Source organism: Peromyscus eremicus, chromosome 1 (genome assembly GCF_949786415.1).
Source record: "Peromyscus eremicus chromosome 1, PerEre_H2_v1, whole genome shotgun sequence".
Lineage (NCBI taxonomy): Eukaryota > Metazoa > Chordata > Mammalia > Rodentia > Cricetidae > Peromyscus > Peromyscus eremicus.
The window spans coordinates 16669090-16686588 of record NC_081416.1 but is presented as its reverse complement, the minus strand read 5'-3'; the positions used below and the strand labels follow the sequence as shown (position 1 = coordinate 16686588).

General features: G+C 46.5%; 1 protein-coding gene across 1 annotated transcript in view; it reads right to left on the bottom strand.

The window, feature by feature from the left end:
• The window catches only part of Fbxw4 (F-box and WD repeat domain containing 4), an 87070-nt gene that overhangs the window by 10759 nt on the left and 58812 nt on the right, over positions 1-17499 (bottom strand). The window contains exon 6 of the mRNA XM_059257181.1: positions 1804-1869. Coding sequence (XP_059113164.1) covers positions 1804-1869 — 66 coding nt within the window. The remainder of the gene's footprint in view (positions 1-1803; positions 1870-17499) is intronic.

Sequence of the window (17499 nt, the reverse complement as noted above, 5' to 3'; positions counted from 1 at the left end):
TGAACACATGTTCAACATCATTAGCTATCAGAGAAAACCAAGTATCAATCATAGTATCACACTTACTAGAACAACAAAATAAAAACAGTGGCAATATCAAAACACTGGTCAAGACGTAGAGAAAACCAGATTACCTTGTACCCTACTGGTAGAAATACAAAATGATAAAGATGTGCTGAAAAAAGTTTGGTAAGTGAAAAAGCTAAACATACACTTATTAAAACAATCCAAGCAACTGACATACTTGGCATTTACCCCAGAGAAATGAAAATGTATGCCCACATAAAAACTATTCATAAACGGTCATAGTAACTTTATTTGCAGTAGTCAAAATGTGAAAACAACTCACATGTCCCTTAATGGGTGAATGTTCTTCAAGAGGGAAAGAAACTTGGGTGCATCTAAACATGGCTACTATATTACTCAGTAATAAAAAGGAATGAGATACTGATATGTACAACATGTCTATAGGTCTCGTAGCAATACGTTGAGTTTTCTTTAAAAACAAAACAAAACACTTCGTTGTTTGTTTGTTTTGAGGCAGAGTCTCACTGTGTAGCCTTGGCAGGCTGGCCTTGAACCCATAAAGATCTGCCTGCCTCTACCACTCTAGTACTGGGATTAAAGGTATGTGCCACCGTGCCTGAGATTTAAAAGCTATTCTTAAAAGGTAACCCACTAGGGGCTGGAGAGATGGCCCAGCGGTTGAGAGCACTAATTGTTCTTTCAGAGGACCCGGGTTCAATTCCCAGCACCCACATGGCAGCTCGCAACTGTCTGTAACTCCAGTTCCAGGGGATCTGACACCTTCTTCTGGATTCTGCAGGTACTGTATGCACATGCTGCACAGATATGCATGTATGCAGGGTATACACATAATTTTTTAAAAAGGTAACATACGGTTGGTTCCATTTATATCATATCGTCAAAATAACAGAATCAGAGGCAGAGAGCATCCCAGGGGTTGTGGGGAGTTAGGGGACACCAAGCACAACTACGAGGGTGTATGAGGAGGGCCCCTACCCTGACTATGGTGGTAGGTACACTGGTCAGAAGAAAGGCTTATGGAATGTACCAGTGTCAGTTTCCTGCTGTTGATATACTGTTTCTATAAGATGTTATACAAGTACCCTCTGTTCTATTTTGTAACTTCTAATGAATATAGAATTATTTCAAAATAAAAGTTTTTGGTTAAAAAAATGACAAAACCAAGCCAGCAGTGGTGGCACACACTTTTAATCCCAGCATTCAGGAAGCAGTTGGATCTCTGTGAGTTCGAGGCCAGCCTGGTCTACAGAGTGAGTTCCAAGACAGGCACCAAAACTACACAGAGAAACCCTGTCTTGAAAAAAAAAAAAAGACAAAAAACAAAATGGCTGACAGTCAATGAGAATGTGTTAAGCTTGCCCCACTGGAGCACTGTGAAGAAAACCTGGTTGTGATTTAATTGTTCTATACAATTATTTTTATAGGTTCTACAGGCCACCTTTGAAATTTTTATGTTATAAACCCCCCCTCTGAAGACAGATTGCATAGTCAGACGCTCTTCAGAAGCTATATGAAATCCAAGTAGCTACCATCAATCCTACATGAAATTACTCACCTGGGACAGGTATTCCAACTGTCCCTCAAGCTAACCTCAAATGACTCCCAAGAAAGGCGCTGCTGCTGCCAGTGGGTGGCGGGCTGTGGTACCACCATGGGGCTGACTGGGACAGGGCTGGTGAGGTAGCTCTTGTTTTGTCTCCCAGCTGCCCTAGCCCGGCCCCACTGAATGCCACTGTGGGTTTAGGAATGGCTTACCTGTTGAGGTCCCAGATTCTCAGAGGTGAGAAGTGCCCACAACAAGCTGTTCCTGTCACAAAAGAGCTGCCAAACAAAAGGAGAACCAGTTAGAGCTGGCTTGTCAGAACTTGTGGCGGAAATGGCTACACATTAGAAATGTGGGGCTCTTTTCCCAGGGATCATGGGGTTAAGCCAGAAAAAGAAACACTGAGAGAGAATGAGGAAGTGCCACAGAAGTTTGGAAAAGACAACTTGGTAGGTGTATGGAGAGGGGTGCAACCTCCCAAATCTGACTAGGGCCCTCCAGGTTCAACCACAGATGAGCTTGCTGTCTGGACTGGGACCACATGACCTGTGGCCACAGTAGCAGCAGACCTCTGGAAGGGCGGGCAGTTCTGAGCCCAAGGCAGTGAGTGAGCTTATTAAAGGTAGAGCTATAGGAGACTTGAGAGCTGTAAGGTCTCCAGGAACAGCCTACTGGGGCTGACAAGTGGTACCCCAATCAACTGGAGACATTCCAGAAGGGTTTAAGACTGGGAAACCAGGCGTGCTGGCTCCCATAATCCCAGCACTCGGAGGCAGAGGCAGACAGATCTAAGTTCAAGGCCAGAACTCAGGCTGGTCTATAGAAACTTTCTCTCTCTCTCTCTCTCTCTCTCTCTCTCTCTCTCTCTCTCTCTCTCTCTCTCACACACACACACACACACACACACACACACACACACACACACACCACGCCCCAATAACTGGAAGACTCTGGCAAAGTTGTACAAACACAGGGCAAATAGGAAAAGTGAGTACATCCCAATGAGTATATTGTAGCTTTCAGGGAGCAGGAACAAGTAGCCAGGCCTGCTGGGGAACGAGCTAGGAGTCAGGAGGAGTCTCTAAGGGCACTGTAACCCTGCCGACAGGCGGATGAGAAGGAAGGCACTCTGCAGTCTCAGAGCACTCAGCATGGGCAGTCTGCATGGTTTCATGCAGTGGAGACACGAGCACCGTGGGAAGAAGGGTCAGTGTGATGAGCCACTGTTCTAGGATGAGAATGTGAACATGTGAGCTAGAGCGGACCTTTGGCAGGTCATCTGACATGGGTGGGAGAGGAAGCCTTAAGAAACCTAAAGTTGCCAGGTGGTGGTGGTACACACCTTTAATCCCAGCACTCTGGCAGGTAGAAGTAGGCAGATCCTTGTGAGGTCAAGGCCAGCCTGGTCTACAGAGCAAGTTTCAGGACAGCTAGGGCTACACAGAGAAACCCTGTCTTGAAAAACAAAACAAATGTTGTGGAATATTAATTTAAGATGTGTTACATTTGTTTATGCTGTGGAACATTTGTTTAATGATGCAAAGATATGTTGCATTCTTTTATGTTGCATTTGTTTAACTCTGTGAAGGTGTTACTTTGCCTGTCTAAAACACTTGATGGTCTAATAAAGAGCTGAATGGCCAATAGCAAGGCAGGAGAAAGGATAGGCAGGGCTGGCAGGCAGAAAGAATAAATAGGAGGAGAAATGTGGACAAAAGATGAAGGAATGAGAAAGGAAGAGGACGCTAGGGGCCAGCCACCCAGTCACCCAGCCAGCCACAGAGTAAGAGTGAAAGTAAGATATACAGAGGAAGAGAAAGGTAAAAAGCCAGAGGCAAGAAAAGCTGGCTAGAAGTAAGTCAAGCTAAGGCTAGGCATTCATAAGTAATAAGTCTCTGTGGGAGCTAGGTGGCAGGCACCCCAAAAGAATAAAAAAGGTGAAACAACCAACTACAAACAAACAAAGAAAAGAAACCTCATGTCAATCAGTAAGTAAAAGCACTGGCTGGGGCGGGGATGGGCAGGTCCCTACATGTTCTGCACAGGGGAAGGAAGAGTGTATACACTAATGATATGGTAACCATGGAGGCAAGCAGCCCATTGGCCTCCACTGCCCGGCACCTGTGCTTTCTGTACCCAACATGTCAGTGGGAGGTGGAGTTCTTCAGAGAAGGTTCTGAAAAAGGCAGCGGCTTGGGCAGTGCAGCAGGTGAGGAGCTGGCTGCCAGCTGCTGATGAGGGAAATGTCTGGGCAGGAGTTGGCCAAGTTTACTATCAAGACGGTAGACTAGTGCCCACCCATCATCTCCAACTGGAACAAGGCCAAATAAGAGACCCTGGGGCTCTCAAGCCTCAAGCCAAGGTTTCCTCCAGGAACAGGATAGCACCCCAACTTCCTCCTGATCTACAGTACTGCCAGCAACCATTCTACTGTAAAGTGGTAGTGCCACAGCCTCTCCTGCCATGCCTCAAGTGATTCCTAGCCTGGGCAGCAGCCACTGGATACCAAGGAACCAAACTACAGAGTCAGGAGGTGCTACCCTCGCCTTGCTCCTCCCGCATTTTCTCTTTAGGGTAACCCATTAATAAGTGGTAAAGCCAATTACCTTGGCTTGGAAACATAATAGCTACTTGGAAATCATTGGAGCAGGCAATTGGGCTCTCCAGACTTTTGAGGAGTTGGGGCCAGGTGAAGGGCGCCAGCACAGACACAGACATCTCTTAAGGAAGTCTCTCTAGGCCTCTTGCCCACAGGCCTAAATTAGCTTCAAGGTAAATCAATAGAGAGGCGGGGGAGGAGCCTGGAAGTTAATCCCTGCCACTCCTGCAGCCCTGACCTCCCAGCAGGTGGGGTAGGTGCAGGGGCTAAGTGGGGGGGATGCAAACCCTTCCCAAGGGACTCCTGTCCTCTGCCTGGCCCATTCATTCCAGGCCCTGACCATCTGCCACCAAGAAGAAGGCCCCTCACCTCTTTAATGGTCTATAAAAGACACCTATAAATGTTTCTTTCCAAAAGCTGTCCTTTCCCTTAGCCTAGGTGCTGTGAAGCTCCCATGTCTTTCTGGCCCTTAGGAGGGCCTGAGAGTTTAATCACAAACACTATGTGAGACTGCAGACAGCTTCATCAGCTGGAGAACTGCCCAATCCGAGGGACTGCCTGGGGGTCCAGGGATCAAGCTAGCTACAGATGCAGGGGTCCCTCGCCCCTGGAGCTCCTCCCCACTGCTGTGAGACGCTGCCTGCCTGCCCTGCCCTCTCCCCACTGCTGTGAGACGCTGCCTGCCTGCCCTCCCCTCTCCCCACTGCTGTGAGACGCTGCCTGCCTGCCCTCTCCTCTCCCCACTGCCTGTGGTTGTTAGGAAGAACGTGGCAAAAGCAGACCAGCCACGTTTGAAGGCAGATGCTAGTAACAGATGAGCCTGGCCGGTCCAGACAGGGCTGCCAATACTCAGCACCGTCTAGATAGAATGCTCTGAACGGGCAACGGGGTGGGGTTATGCCTACTGGCAGCTTTACCCCCAGTTCTCTAAGCTCCACAGTTCTTGCTCCCAAAAGTAAACCCTGTCCTGATCTCTTGCCTGCTTGGGGTCAGCCTGGTGTCTGTGCTGGATTTGCTCCGTATTTTTCTCTATGCTGGGTCCTATGCCAACCAAGCCTGTTAAAGTTCTCATCAATGAAATGAAACACATGCATTCCTTCCATGGTTCCTCCTAATAGGCTGCCCACATGTACTCCCATGTCTAGTACAGGGCCTAGCCCAAAGGGCATTCAATACAGATCCATGAAACAGACCAGAAAGGGGCCCCCCAGAGTTCAAAGCCAACAGGGTTGGAGAAGCCAATCATACAGCCAGTGAAATTGGTCCTTCTGCTTCTTATATTTTTGGTTGTGAGCCTAGCCTTTAACGGCTGAGCCATCTCTCCAGCCCGGTCCTTCTGCTTCTTAAAGGCATATTCCTCAAATCACCAAAGACTCAAACCTGAAGAGCAACGTATGACAGTTATCCACTGATGGGGAAGTAACGAGTCCCTCAGAGTCCATAAGCTATACTTTTTCTTTTTAACAGCAAAGCCCTTGCCAGAAGTTAGCCTAAAACTTCCCGTCCTTTCTCAGCCCTTGTCCAGACCGTCAAGCCGCCACTGACCCTACCTCAGGCAAGCCTGGTATCACACAAGCCATAAGGTCCAAAGTGGACACAGAAGCCATCCAATCTAGAAAGAGGGTAAGAAGGGACTTCCGCTGGAGCTGGTGTTACACGCAGATGTAAGCTGTCCATCATGGGGGCTGGGAACCAAACCCCAGTCCTCTGCAGAAGCACCAAGTGCTCTTAACCACTGAGTCATCTTTCCAGCCCCTTTATTTTGCTTTGCTTTGGCTGACCGGGAACTCACTATGAAGCTCAGGGTCCTCCCGTTTCTGACTCCTAAGTGCTGGGATTACAGGACCACACACCTGCCGCCTACTGTGCATTTACTGAAGATGGGACTTGACCCTGTAAAGATTTGGGTATTGATTAGGGGACAGTACTGGATGCAATCCCTCACAGACACGGGAATGACTGTCATTCACTTACTATTTGTTTAGAGACAGGGTCTTTGTATGTGGCCCAGACTAGCCTTGACCTCTCAGTCCTCCTCCCTCAGCCTCCCAAGTGTAAGATCACCAGCATGCAGCACCATACCAAGCAACTGTAGTTGACTGAGCCCTACTATGTACAAGGTGAGCCAAGGGAGGTAATGAAACTTGCCTCTTATTCACTTGAGCAGCAAGTAGTAGGATTAGAATTGGCCCTCTTAATTGTAGAAGCCATTATATCACCCCTCACCCCACAAACTTGCATGTGAGCTGTTTCCAGTGAATTTTGTTTGGGTTCGCAGACGTAGTACAATGTCTGCCTGAAGTCCCCAAAGTTCCTGAATGATCGAGTGACTGAATCAGCAAGCTGAACAAATGATTCTACCTGGAGAAAAAGACAAGCCTGGCCCGAGACAGGCAGCAGCAGCAGCAGCAAGTGTTCTGCTCAGCAGCTGTGCCCCGGGGAGGGCCGGAGCCACCCAGCTGGCCTAGGCCCCAGCAGCCTGAGCCCAGGCTGACACACTTTGGCAAGGGAGGCCACCAGAGCTGTCACATCATTCAGCAGCATGCCCATCAAGTGTATTCAGTTCTCTTCAGCCTGCCCTGGCATTTTAATTACTGTTGGGTAAACTAATTTGTACAAATGAAGGCCAGGCTGCCTAATAGAATATGCAAGCTCTCTGACCTCTGACAGGCCCTGACACAAGATACAAAGGAAGCCGAGGAAGGCTTTTTATCTGAGCCTTATTACTCTCTATTACTCCAATTAGTCAGGCTCCAGTGCTCCTAATTGGAGGGAAAATTGCAATTAAATCAATTTTTGATGGGCTGCAAGTGGGTCCCTGAACCGCCCTGCTTGTGAAACACTGATATTATAGCAGCAAAGGTCACAGGCCTCATCGGCACCTGGGCCCCACCCCCTGATTTCCCTTGCCCCCCCCCCCCTTAAATACTTCAAGGAAACCCCTGGCCCTCCAATGGCTCGGCCGGTCAGGGTGAGAAGGAGGGAGTCATTAGAACATGTCAGGTCTCATTGCTTTGTTCCCATCTTCTACCCTCCACCACTGACATCATTCTGCCATGTGAGTCCCAAAGCATGAATACAGTGCGAAGGTCACACAAACTCGCTCAGCGAGGGCAAGGAGTGGCTGTGGTGACAGCACTGCATGGACACGACAGCGAGGTGGTCACGGGAGGGAGGGGAAGATGGAGGCGGGCACTAGGTGAAAGAGGTGCCGAGATGTGGTCAACAGGGCACCGGGCAACAAGGAGGAAAAGAAACAGATGGATTCGGGAACGGCAGAGAGGGAGAGAGAAATTTTCTCTCTCGAGCACACAAGCCCACCTTACAGCTAGGGCAACATCCACTGCTGGATGTCTGTCACGTCCACACGGGGGTCGGGGCACACTGACAGGCCTACTGTCCAGAGGAGCTCCTCTAGGAGGGAGGGAGGCAGTGTTCAAAGAACAAAGTACAACTTGGTTCATCCGACCAAAGGAAGTAGAACGAACAGGCCTATCTGAAGCTTCCGTAAAATATAAGTTCAGTTTCATACAGAAACTAGAACAACTACCTCAAAAAGAGAGTGAAGACAGAAAACATCAATTCACAAGTTCAGCCAATGTGGGCTAGCAAGACGGCTGTGCACTCCTGACGACCTGCGTTCCATCCCTGGAACCCACTGAAGTCTGGATGCAATGACACACGGCTCTAATGCCAGCACTCCTATGACCAGAGAATCAATCACCAGGATTTGGGGGGCCAGCCAGTGTGAAGCACACAGGACAGAATAACAGAGACCCTGATGAACAAGGTAGAAGGAGAGCACTGACTCCCTAAAGTTGTCCTCCGACCTCTACATGGGCGCCATGACGTTTGCACACTTCTGCACACATCATAATAACAACAATAGTTTAAAAAAGAGGTTTAATGAACTCCATGGATGGTTGGTTAATTGGAAAAGGATACGTCTTGCCTTCAAGGAGTCAAGACCAAAAATGTGAGCTAAACATGATATATGAATATACGTAGAAAAAGAGAAAAAGTGGAGTACAAACAGCATTATTATACATATTAAAAAGTAATATCCTGAGCATTAAAAAGGGCGAGAGTAAGAGAGAGCACACTGCATGCTATCGAGTCTGCTTGGGCAGTACAGCAACAGGCAACTCTTCTTTCCTAAGTTCCCTTTGCTCTTCAGATATTTTTTTTCCCCCGGAGCTAAGGACCGAACCTAGGGCCTTGTGCTTGCTAGGCAAGCACTCTACCAAGTGAGCTAAATCCCCAACCCCACTTTTCAGATATTTTTACCAAGTGTTACTTTTTTTTTTCAGAGCTGAGGACCGAACCCAGGGCCTTGTGCTTGCACTACCACTGAGCTAAATCCCCAACCCCAAGTGTTACTTTTAAAAGAGGAAAGCACAGCCAAGAGGCAGAGGCAAGCAGATCTCTGTGAGTTCAAGGCCAGCCTGGTCTAGGTAGCGAGTTCTAGGACAGCCAGGGCTACATGGTGAGGCCCTGCCTCATAAATGAACAAACAAACAAATAAATAAAATAAGAAGAAAACACATTAGCTTTTGTAAGAAAAAAATAACATCTAGATGCTCCTGTCCAAGCTTCATGGCCGAAAGCAGGTGGACCTAGTAGTAGTGAGCTGCTTGCTAGAGTCAGCGTCTGTGACAGCTGAAGCATCAGGCCTGATCAATACCCAAGGTCAAGCAAGAAAGCCCTAGAGAGATGGGCGGGGTGGCACACACCTTAATCCCAGCACTCGGGAGGCAGAGCCAGGCGGATCTCTGTGAGTTCGAGGCCAGCCTGGGCTACCAAGTGAGTTCCAGGACAGGCACCAAAACTACACGGAGAAACCCTGTCTCAAAAAACAAAACAACAACAACAACAAAACCAAACCAAACCCAAACAGGTCAGGTGTAGAATGCCTCCATCAGCCTCTTCTCTCAACTTGGCCCTCGCTAGCAGGAGGCAAAACTGATGCCCACAGCTGCAGAGGTCTGGAATACCTTGTCCCAGTCACCCTTGCAGTGATACACATCTCTCTAATCATGCACATCAGGGCAGGATGGTGTCTAGAAGGCCAAGCCTAGATAAAGTGGCCCCCTCATTTCTGGGTCATCTTGGTTGTATTTAACCTCTTGGAAACCAATTCTAGAATGGTTTGACTGTCTCCACAGGGGTCATGTGTTGAAATTTCAATCTCCACTGTTAGGTATTAGGAGAGTAGAAAATCCAAATATAGTATTTAGATGTGGGACCTTTGAAAAAACATCAGGATTAGGTCATTAATGTGGAGCCCCCATGATGGAATTCTGAAGGCTTCATATGGCAAGAAAAAGAGAGAGAAGAGAAGCAGGAACGGGAGAGGGAGGAAGGGAGAAAGGGAGGAAAAAGAGAGGGAAAAAGAGAAAGGAACACAAAGCCACACCCACATGTTTCTGGTCTCTCGCTATGTGCTACATGCACTGCCCCAGAACTCTGCCATCAGGAAGGCCATCATCAAACATGGCCTCAACCCTGGAGCTCCAAAAAACCTGAATCCAAACAGACCTCTTCTCCTTATGGAGCTATCACAGGTGAGCTAGTCCATAACAGTGAAAGACAAACAAGCAAACCTAGTTTATCCCTCTGTAAACTAGAAATAATAAGACAACAAACTCTTTGGAATAAACATCCACAAATGTTAGTTATTGTGATACCCCTAGCAGTAACCAATGGAAAATGTTACATTTAGTAACATTCAATGCATTCACAAAAGAATATGAAAACTACGGAATATTTAAGGACAAGCCTAACAAAAAACCAACAGAAAATGAGCAAGAACAAAAACCTATGTAAGACTTTACTGATGCAGAAGAGTTGATTGAGTAAGCAGAGAAATGGATCGTGTTCCCGGACAGAAAATGTTAAGCTGTCTTAAAATGCCCATTTTCATTATTAATGTATAAATGCAATATAGTCCTATCGAAACAATATTATTACTTCATCTGGAAGAGGAACTAAATGCATAAGAATAACAAAAATATTTGGAAAAGGATTACAGTTTAGAGCAAATGCACATGACCCTATACAATGCAAAACTGTGATTTGCATATGTACCAAATTATAGGATACTTGCTGCTTGCTTCAAATAGAACAAATACAGGCCAGCTGTATTCAATACAAAAGGGGAGGGTCCATAGTTGACTGATGGGACTTTTAAATAGCCCACTTATTTTGAATTGTGTATATATATATATATATATATATATATATATTTGTTTTTGTTTTTGTTTTTCAAGACAGGGTTTCTCTGTATACCTTTGGCTGTCCTGGAACTCACTTTGTAGACCAGGCTGACCTTGAACTCACAGAAATCTGCCTGCCTCTGCCTCCTGAGTGCTAGGATTAAAGGTATCTGCTGCCACCACCTAGCCTGTTTGTATATTTTTTAATTAGAACATATTTATGTATTACTTATATAAAAATTAGATGTTTGAGGGTCTGGAGAGATGACTCTGGTTAAGAGAGCTCGCTGCTCTTCCAGAGGACCAGAGTTCAGTTCCCAGCACCTACTCCAGGCAGCTCGCACCTACCTGTAACTCCAGCTCTCAAGGGGTAGCTCAGTCAGTAAAGCACTCACTTGCTTTACAACCTAGGGCCTGAGCCTGACCCCAGCACCTGGATAAAAAGCTGGGTGTGGTGGTGTGCACTTCCAATCCCAGCCCTGGAGACAAAGACAGGAGAACCCTGGTACTCCCTAGCTAACCAGCCGAGCCAGTTAGAGAACTCCAGGCCAGTGAGAGTCTGACTCAAAGAAGGTGAATGGCCTTCCTGAGGATGACAACAGACTTTAGTCTCCCCACAAACACACACACAGACACACAGACTTAAGAGGCAGAGGCAGGCAGATCTCTATGAGTTCAAAGCCAACCTGGTCTACAAAACAAGTTCCAGGACAGCCAGGGCTACACAGAGAAACCCTGTCTGGGCAGGAGGAGGGGGAACGGACGACAAAAACAAACAAACAAAAAAGGAGGTGGAAGGCTGGAGAGAAAACTTGTTCAGTGGTTAAAAGCACTTGCTGCACAATCCTGAGACCAGAGTTGAGACTGCAGAGTTTAGGGGCCTCACGTTCACCTGTAACGCCTAGCTTAAAAATGTAAGCTCCTGATTCAGCAAGAGACCCTGCCTCAAGGGAACAAGATAAAGAGATAGAGGAGGGTACCCAAAACCCTCCTTTAGCTTCTGCAGAGCACATACACACTTATACACACACAACTCACATGCACATAATAAAAAAACATCAAAGTTAGGAATTTAAAAAAGACTGGACACGGTGGCCCATGACTTTAATCCTATTACTCAGAAGGCAGAGACAGGTGGATCTCTGAGTTCAAGGCCAGCCTGGTCTTCATAGTGAGTTCCAAGCCATCCAGAACTAATGAGAATAGTGAGATCCTGTTTCAAAAAATGATACATCAATAAAGTAAAAATAGAATATAAATTATAATAAAACTTCTTCAAACAGGTTCTTCTGACTCCTCAGTGTGCCCACTGAAGCCTAAGGCTGATGCCCTCACAACAACATCCCACACCACACAGCTCAAATGGGTGTCATGCTATAGCCAGCTAAGCTGGAAGTACAAAAGCAGATTTCCAACTCCACACTTTCCCCTTAGTCAGGTCCACTTAGCATCATGGTAGTCCTCCTCAAGCCTGAGTGTGAGGCTGCTAACATCTGGCACTGGTGGCCTACAGTCTGCTGATATTGGGAGAACTGAGCACAGGTTCTGGTGTTTTCTTAGGTTTGTGGATAAACAAACAGCTGGCATTTAAAGGGGGCATGGGACGAGAGGGTCAACTGTGGTTTTACAAACAAGTCGAAAGCAAAGAAGGGCTGGACTGGAGAGTTGCAAGATAAGACCAGATATACTCCAACAAGTTGACCTTAAATTTGATTCTTTCTAAACATATAGTCAACAAACCATAGAGGGATTTGATTCTTGGGTTTAGATTTTGTTACACCAAGTGCCTACAAGGCCAAAAGTGAAAAGAAATGGGGACAAGTCAAGTCAAGCCCAAGGTCCAATATCTCTGACCCGTACGGTTAGGCCCAGAGCCTATGGAGTCCCAAGAGATTGGCTGGCTTTTATTTGCATTCTCCGTATTTCACTAAGTACCAACCTTAGGCAATCATTTCCACATAAAACTATCAAAGTGTAGCAGAAAAGTTTCTTGGCAGGAACAAAGAGTAAGACAGTCCATCAACACTATCCACTGTATGACCACATACCTCCCTTACCTATGGCTTAAGTAAGACAGGCCTTAATGACCAGCCAATGAAAGGGTCCCACAGCACACTGAGCAAACTGAGAAAAGGCCGGCAGGGAGGGTAACTCGTGTATTCACAACCATGATCTGCATCCTTAAACCACTTTCTTTCCATCAAGACAGAGAGCGTAGCTAGAACTGATCCAGAAACTTCCTCCTTGCTGGCTAGCTCTCATAGTGCTGACAGGTCACTCACTGGAGGAAAAAGTCATCAGTGGACTTACCTAGTGATAGGCCCTGCATGCTATAATGCTAACCTACCGGGCAAGGTGTGCTACGCGGACAATAGCGGCATGACTGTCAGGGAGTTACCAACTGCCTTCTGATTGGGTCTGAGGCCTGCTGCCCAGGCCAAAGTCCATGGCTGGGGGGGTCACAAGCCCCAGAAGAGAACCCATGACTACTGTTTGGCTAAACAGACATGTTGTCAAACTGCTTTCCAAATACTTATGTTTACACTCGTAGACTAGAGCTGCTCTCAGTCAGTGAAACTCCTTTTTGCAGCAGGCAGTGGTTAATGCAGAAACTCATATTTGGTCAAAGAGCTGAGAACAATTGATTGTTAAATGCTCAGCCCTTAATGAGACACCCCCCCCCCCCGCAGGCTCATAGAACACTAAAGAAGAAGGGCAAAAAGAATTTAAGAGCCAGAGGATTAGGAGGAATGCTCTGAAGTGATGTCCTTCAGACATGACACAGCCAGGTGCACTCATGAAATCACAGTAGCTATGGTTACCTTAACAACATCAAACCAGTTAGCAATTCTAGCATGCACAGGGGGGCCCGGGGGTGTTGCCCTTTGCTGAGGACTACTGGCGACTGATGGTGGTGGGGAAGGGGAGTTTTTGAAAGGTGTGGCCACGGGTAGGTTGTCTGTGCACATCTGGACTTAGCAGGCTATAAAAAGAGCCAGCTAAGGAGAGGTATGCCTTTCATATCAGTACTCTGGAGGCAGAGGAATGTGAATCTCTTGAGCTCAAGGCCAGCCTGTCTGCACAGCAAGTTCCAGACCAGCCGGGACTACCTAGTGAGACCTTGTCTCCAGAAAGGAAAAAGAGGAGACTTTGAAAGCAGGAGGAGCACATGTTGGGGCTCTGGAAGGAAGTAGGACAAGGGGGTTGTGTACATGACAAGATATAGTGTATATATGTATGTGTGTATATGTGAATATATGTGTGTATCAATAAATTTTAGGCCTCCTGAAGGCCTTTCTGCTGTCGCAACAAACCAAATCAGACCAAATGGGTAAAATGCTCCCGGGCAATTCCCCGGCTGCAGAGAGGAGACAGGGACGTGAAGAACCACGAGTCTGTTTTCTGGGATGCCCTGTGGGAATGGTCTTGAGCCTCTCTGGGGGAGGAGCTATGTTTGGCAGGCTTTCAAGGGGCAGGTTTAGGGAAAGAGATGGGGAAGGGAGCAGAGGTGGATTCCACCAGACTCCTTCCAAACATTCCAGACTCTTTGGGTATAGGGATGCCAGGGTGCCAGGGGTTGAGGTGGAGCTCCCACCCAAACATGTATATGACAAGATATAGTGTATATCTGTATTGTGTATGTGCATAAATGTTTATATATGACCAAGATATAGTGTATGTATGTGTAAAATCATAAAAGAATAAATGTAAACATTTTTAAAAGATGGAGTAGAAAGGGAAGTGAAACTTTATTCTTGCTTTCTTTCTTTTCTTTTGTTTTTTGAGACTGAGTCTCACTACATAGCCACAGTTGGCCTGGAACTTACTATGCAGATCAGGCTGGTCTCTCAAAAGCCCTATGCTTTTTAACCTGGAGTGCTCACTCTAGAACCCCTCCCCCCTTACCCTTAAGGACTATGTATGTTTTGGGGTGGGATCATGGAAGCAGATACACCTGGAGAGTCAGCCATGCATCATAAATTATATTCAGCAGAGCTATAGAAATAGGATTCATGAAAATGAGACTAATATAGACACATACATACATACATACATACATACATACATACATACATATGTACACGGTTGGTAAAACCTATTCCTCAAAAAAGGAGAGCCCCACTTGTAACGGGATACTCCACTTATAAGGAAATGCTCACTGTCAGACAAGAGTCCCCACTGGGAGGCAAGTGTATGTTTGGGGTGTTCACTTCTGGGACTGCTCAGATGGAGAAGAGTGCCCATTTGTAGAGGAGTATTCATTGTTGGGGAACTGTTCTTTTGTAGGAGTGTGCCCCTTTTGTAGAGAAGTACATATTTATAAAATGTCAAATGCAAACCCTGGCGTGCAAATCCAATCAATACATACATGTTAACTCCTCTGTGCTGAGTCCTTGCACTGCCCAAACCAACTGGGATTTATATTCAGAAATATTATTCAGAAAGTAGTAGGAAATCATGAGGCTGAAGAGAAGAGAAGAGGTCCTTTTCTATCAGACCCCATTACATGATTTTTCAGGAAAGTAAAACAGCTTGATCTGGAACCACGTTCCTCCCCAAGACTCCCTTCCCTCTTGAATGGAGAAAAGCCAGAGCCCTATCTTCTGCCTGTTCCAGAAGGTGAAGTGTGTGCCTTGGCATCTCATTCCAAACCCTGCAGCTTTCTAGTCACCTTCTTTTGAAGGAGGCCTGGCCTGTGCCTTGCCAGGCCTTGGTTCTAGTCCCCAGCCCATTGTACTAGGTCACTAAGCATTCGTTCAACAATTATGTATCTGCAGCCAAATTCTTCCTCCTGTGAATGGCACACTAGGAGGACAGAAGGTTTTTCTGAGGCCCATCAATGGCATACAGAGAAAGAAGTCTCTACTCACCATTTACTGTGATGAAGAGAGATTGAGGGACTAAGGAATGCGACCATTCCTCCCAGTCTCTTACTTGGTTTGAGAGCTGGGAGCCCCATCTGAGCTCAGCCATCCTTCACAGATGCCCTGGGCCTAGCTGTCACAGGCTAATTTGATCCTTACAAAAGCAGTACATAGCACACAGCCATTGTTCTGTCACCTTGAGCCCTCCTTCCAAAAACGTGGTCCCTGACTGACCTGCCATGCTCTGATGTGACTCCCTCTTGACTAGTTAGATGATCGAGGGGTAGGGAACTGGCCCAAAGCTCTCTGGGCCAGATTCTCTGCCTGTGAGTTTTGGAAACTAGTCATTCTCTGTGACATAAGCAACGAGTTGTGAGCTCAGGAGTTCTTGGCAGCCTAATGGAAGAAGCTGGTCAGCTTGAAAAAAAGGAAGGAATAAGATCCAAGAAGACACGAAGAAAGGCACCAGCAGGACCAAGTGGCAGGGAACACTGTGGTCTCTGGGTCCAGTCATTTCTGAGGTCTGCTGCCTTGGAGCACCTAGTGAATAAAGCTCACAGTACTGTGAATTTGCTTTGAATTGATCATTTATAATCATTTTGTCCTGACTAATATAGAGCCTCTCTACTCAGTGGCTGCTGGACATTCACCAAACTCAATGTCCCACCTAGAGATGAGCAATGCACTTTGACAGGCATCTACTCGGCACACCACAGGCTACCCAAGAGCAGACACCTCAGCTTTGAAATCCATAGTTAGAAGTCTCCAGAAGAGCAGATGAAACCATCAACACAGGCTAGCCCGCAACCTCGGAAAGGAGACAGAGGCTCTCTCCCACGCAGGCCCAAGAAGAGCACCAGGAAATAAAATCTGCCCTCCTACTCCACGGTCGGACGTTAGCAGGCCTCAAGGGCATTGCTCAAGATGGAAGCAGAGTTTTCAAAGACCAAAGCCCTGGGCAGAGCCCACCCCCCTCGCTTGGCCCCTTCTCCTGGACTGGTGAGGCTGACTGTCCTGGAAGAGTTTGCTCTTCCTCTTCACTACACAATCAGACTTTCCCACACAGTCTTCTGACTGGAGTAAAAACCACACATGAAAGAATTACAATGGTGACGGTCAGTTTTACTCACTCCTGAGTGTTTCAAAGCTTTTGAATTAAAATGTTAAAAACACATTTACACAACTGAAACCGAACGACTGCAAACCTTTTACTGACACTTTCCCCAGCAATTCCCTTCCTGTGACTTATTTTTTTCTCTTCTCCTTGACTCAGATACAAAACCAAAGGGAAAAGTGAGCCTATGTGAACAAATGTAAATATTCTCATTAATAGAATTTCTCTCTCTCTCTCTCTCTCTCTCTCACACACACACACACACACACACACACACACACTGCAAGAGGAACCAAGAGAAAATTCACATAACATACATAATTTTCTTTTTCTAAAATAATAAATAATCAAGCAAGGTATGGCAGCTCATACCTATAATCCCAGTATTTAAAAGGCTGAGGCAGGGGGATTGCTATAAATTTAAGGTCTACTTTGTGCAACATAGTGAGTTCCAGGATAGCCTGGAGTACACAGTTCAATCACGTCTCAAAAGGCAGCGGGGCAGAGAGGTAGAAAAGATGTCTCAGTGGTTAAGATTGCATACTGATCTTCCAGAGGACCCAAGTTCAATTCCAAGCATCCATGTCAGGTGGCTCACAACTACCTATAACTCTAGCTCTAAGGGGATCAAGTGCCTGTGGCCTGTGTAGGTAGCTACATGCACATACACATAATTTTAAAACAATAAATATTTCCAAAAAAAACAGTAAATCTTTAAAAAACCAAACACACATACATGCATACATACACATACCTACCCAAAGTTGTTCTCTCAGATTTTCTCTCTCTTTCTATATTCCTGCTCAAGACTTTGTCTACAGCCACTCTCTTATACTTCCAGCCTGTAGGTACCAAATGTCTCCACCCATGGCCCCCATGGTAGGCAAATGACTTGGAATATTTAATTTCTAGGAAGAGCCTAACCCTTGACATTTGACCTCTCTGGAACACTGGGATGAAGGCCACAGGGCAGCACTGGGGACAGAGGCAGGACTGACTCCACCCTCAGCTCCACCAGCCCTCAATAAAAGGAGTAAGATACAGGGCCAGGTAGGGTGTGAGGCCTTCGTCACTTGTGACCTGTGACATGAACATACACAGCATTGGGAATGAGT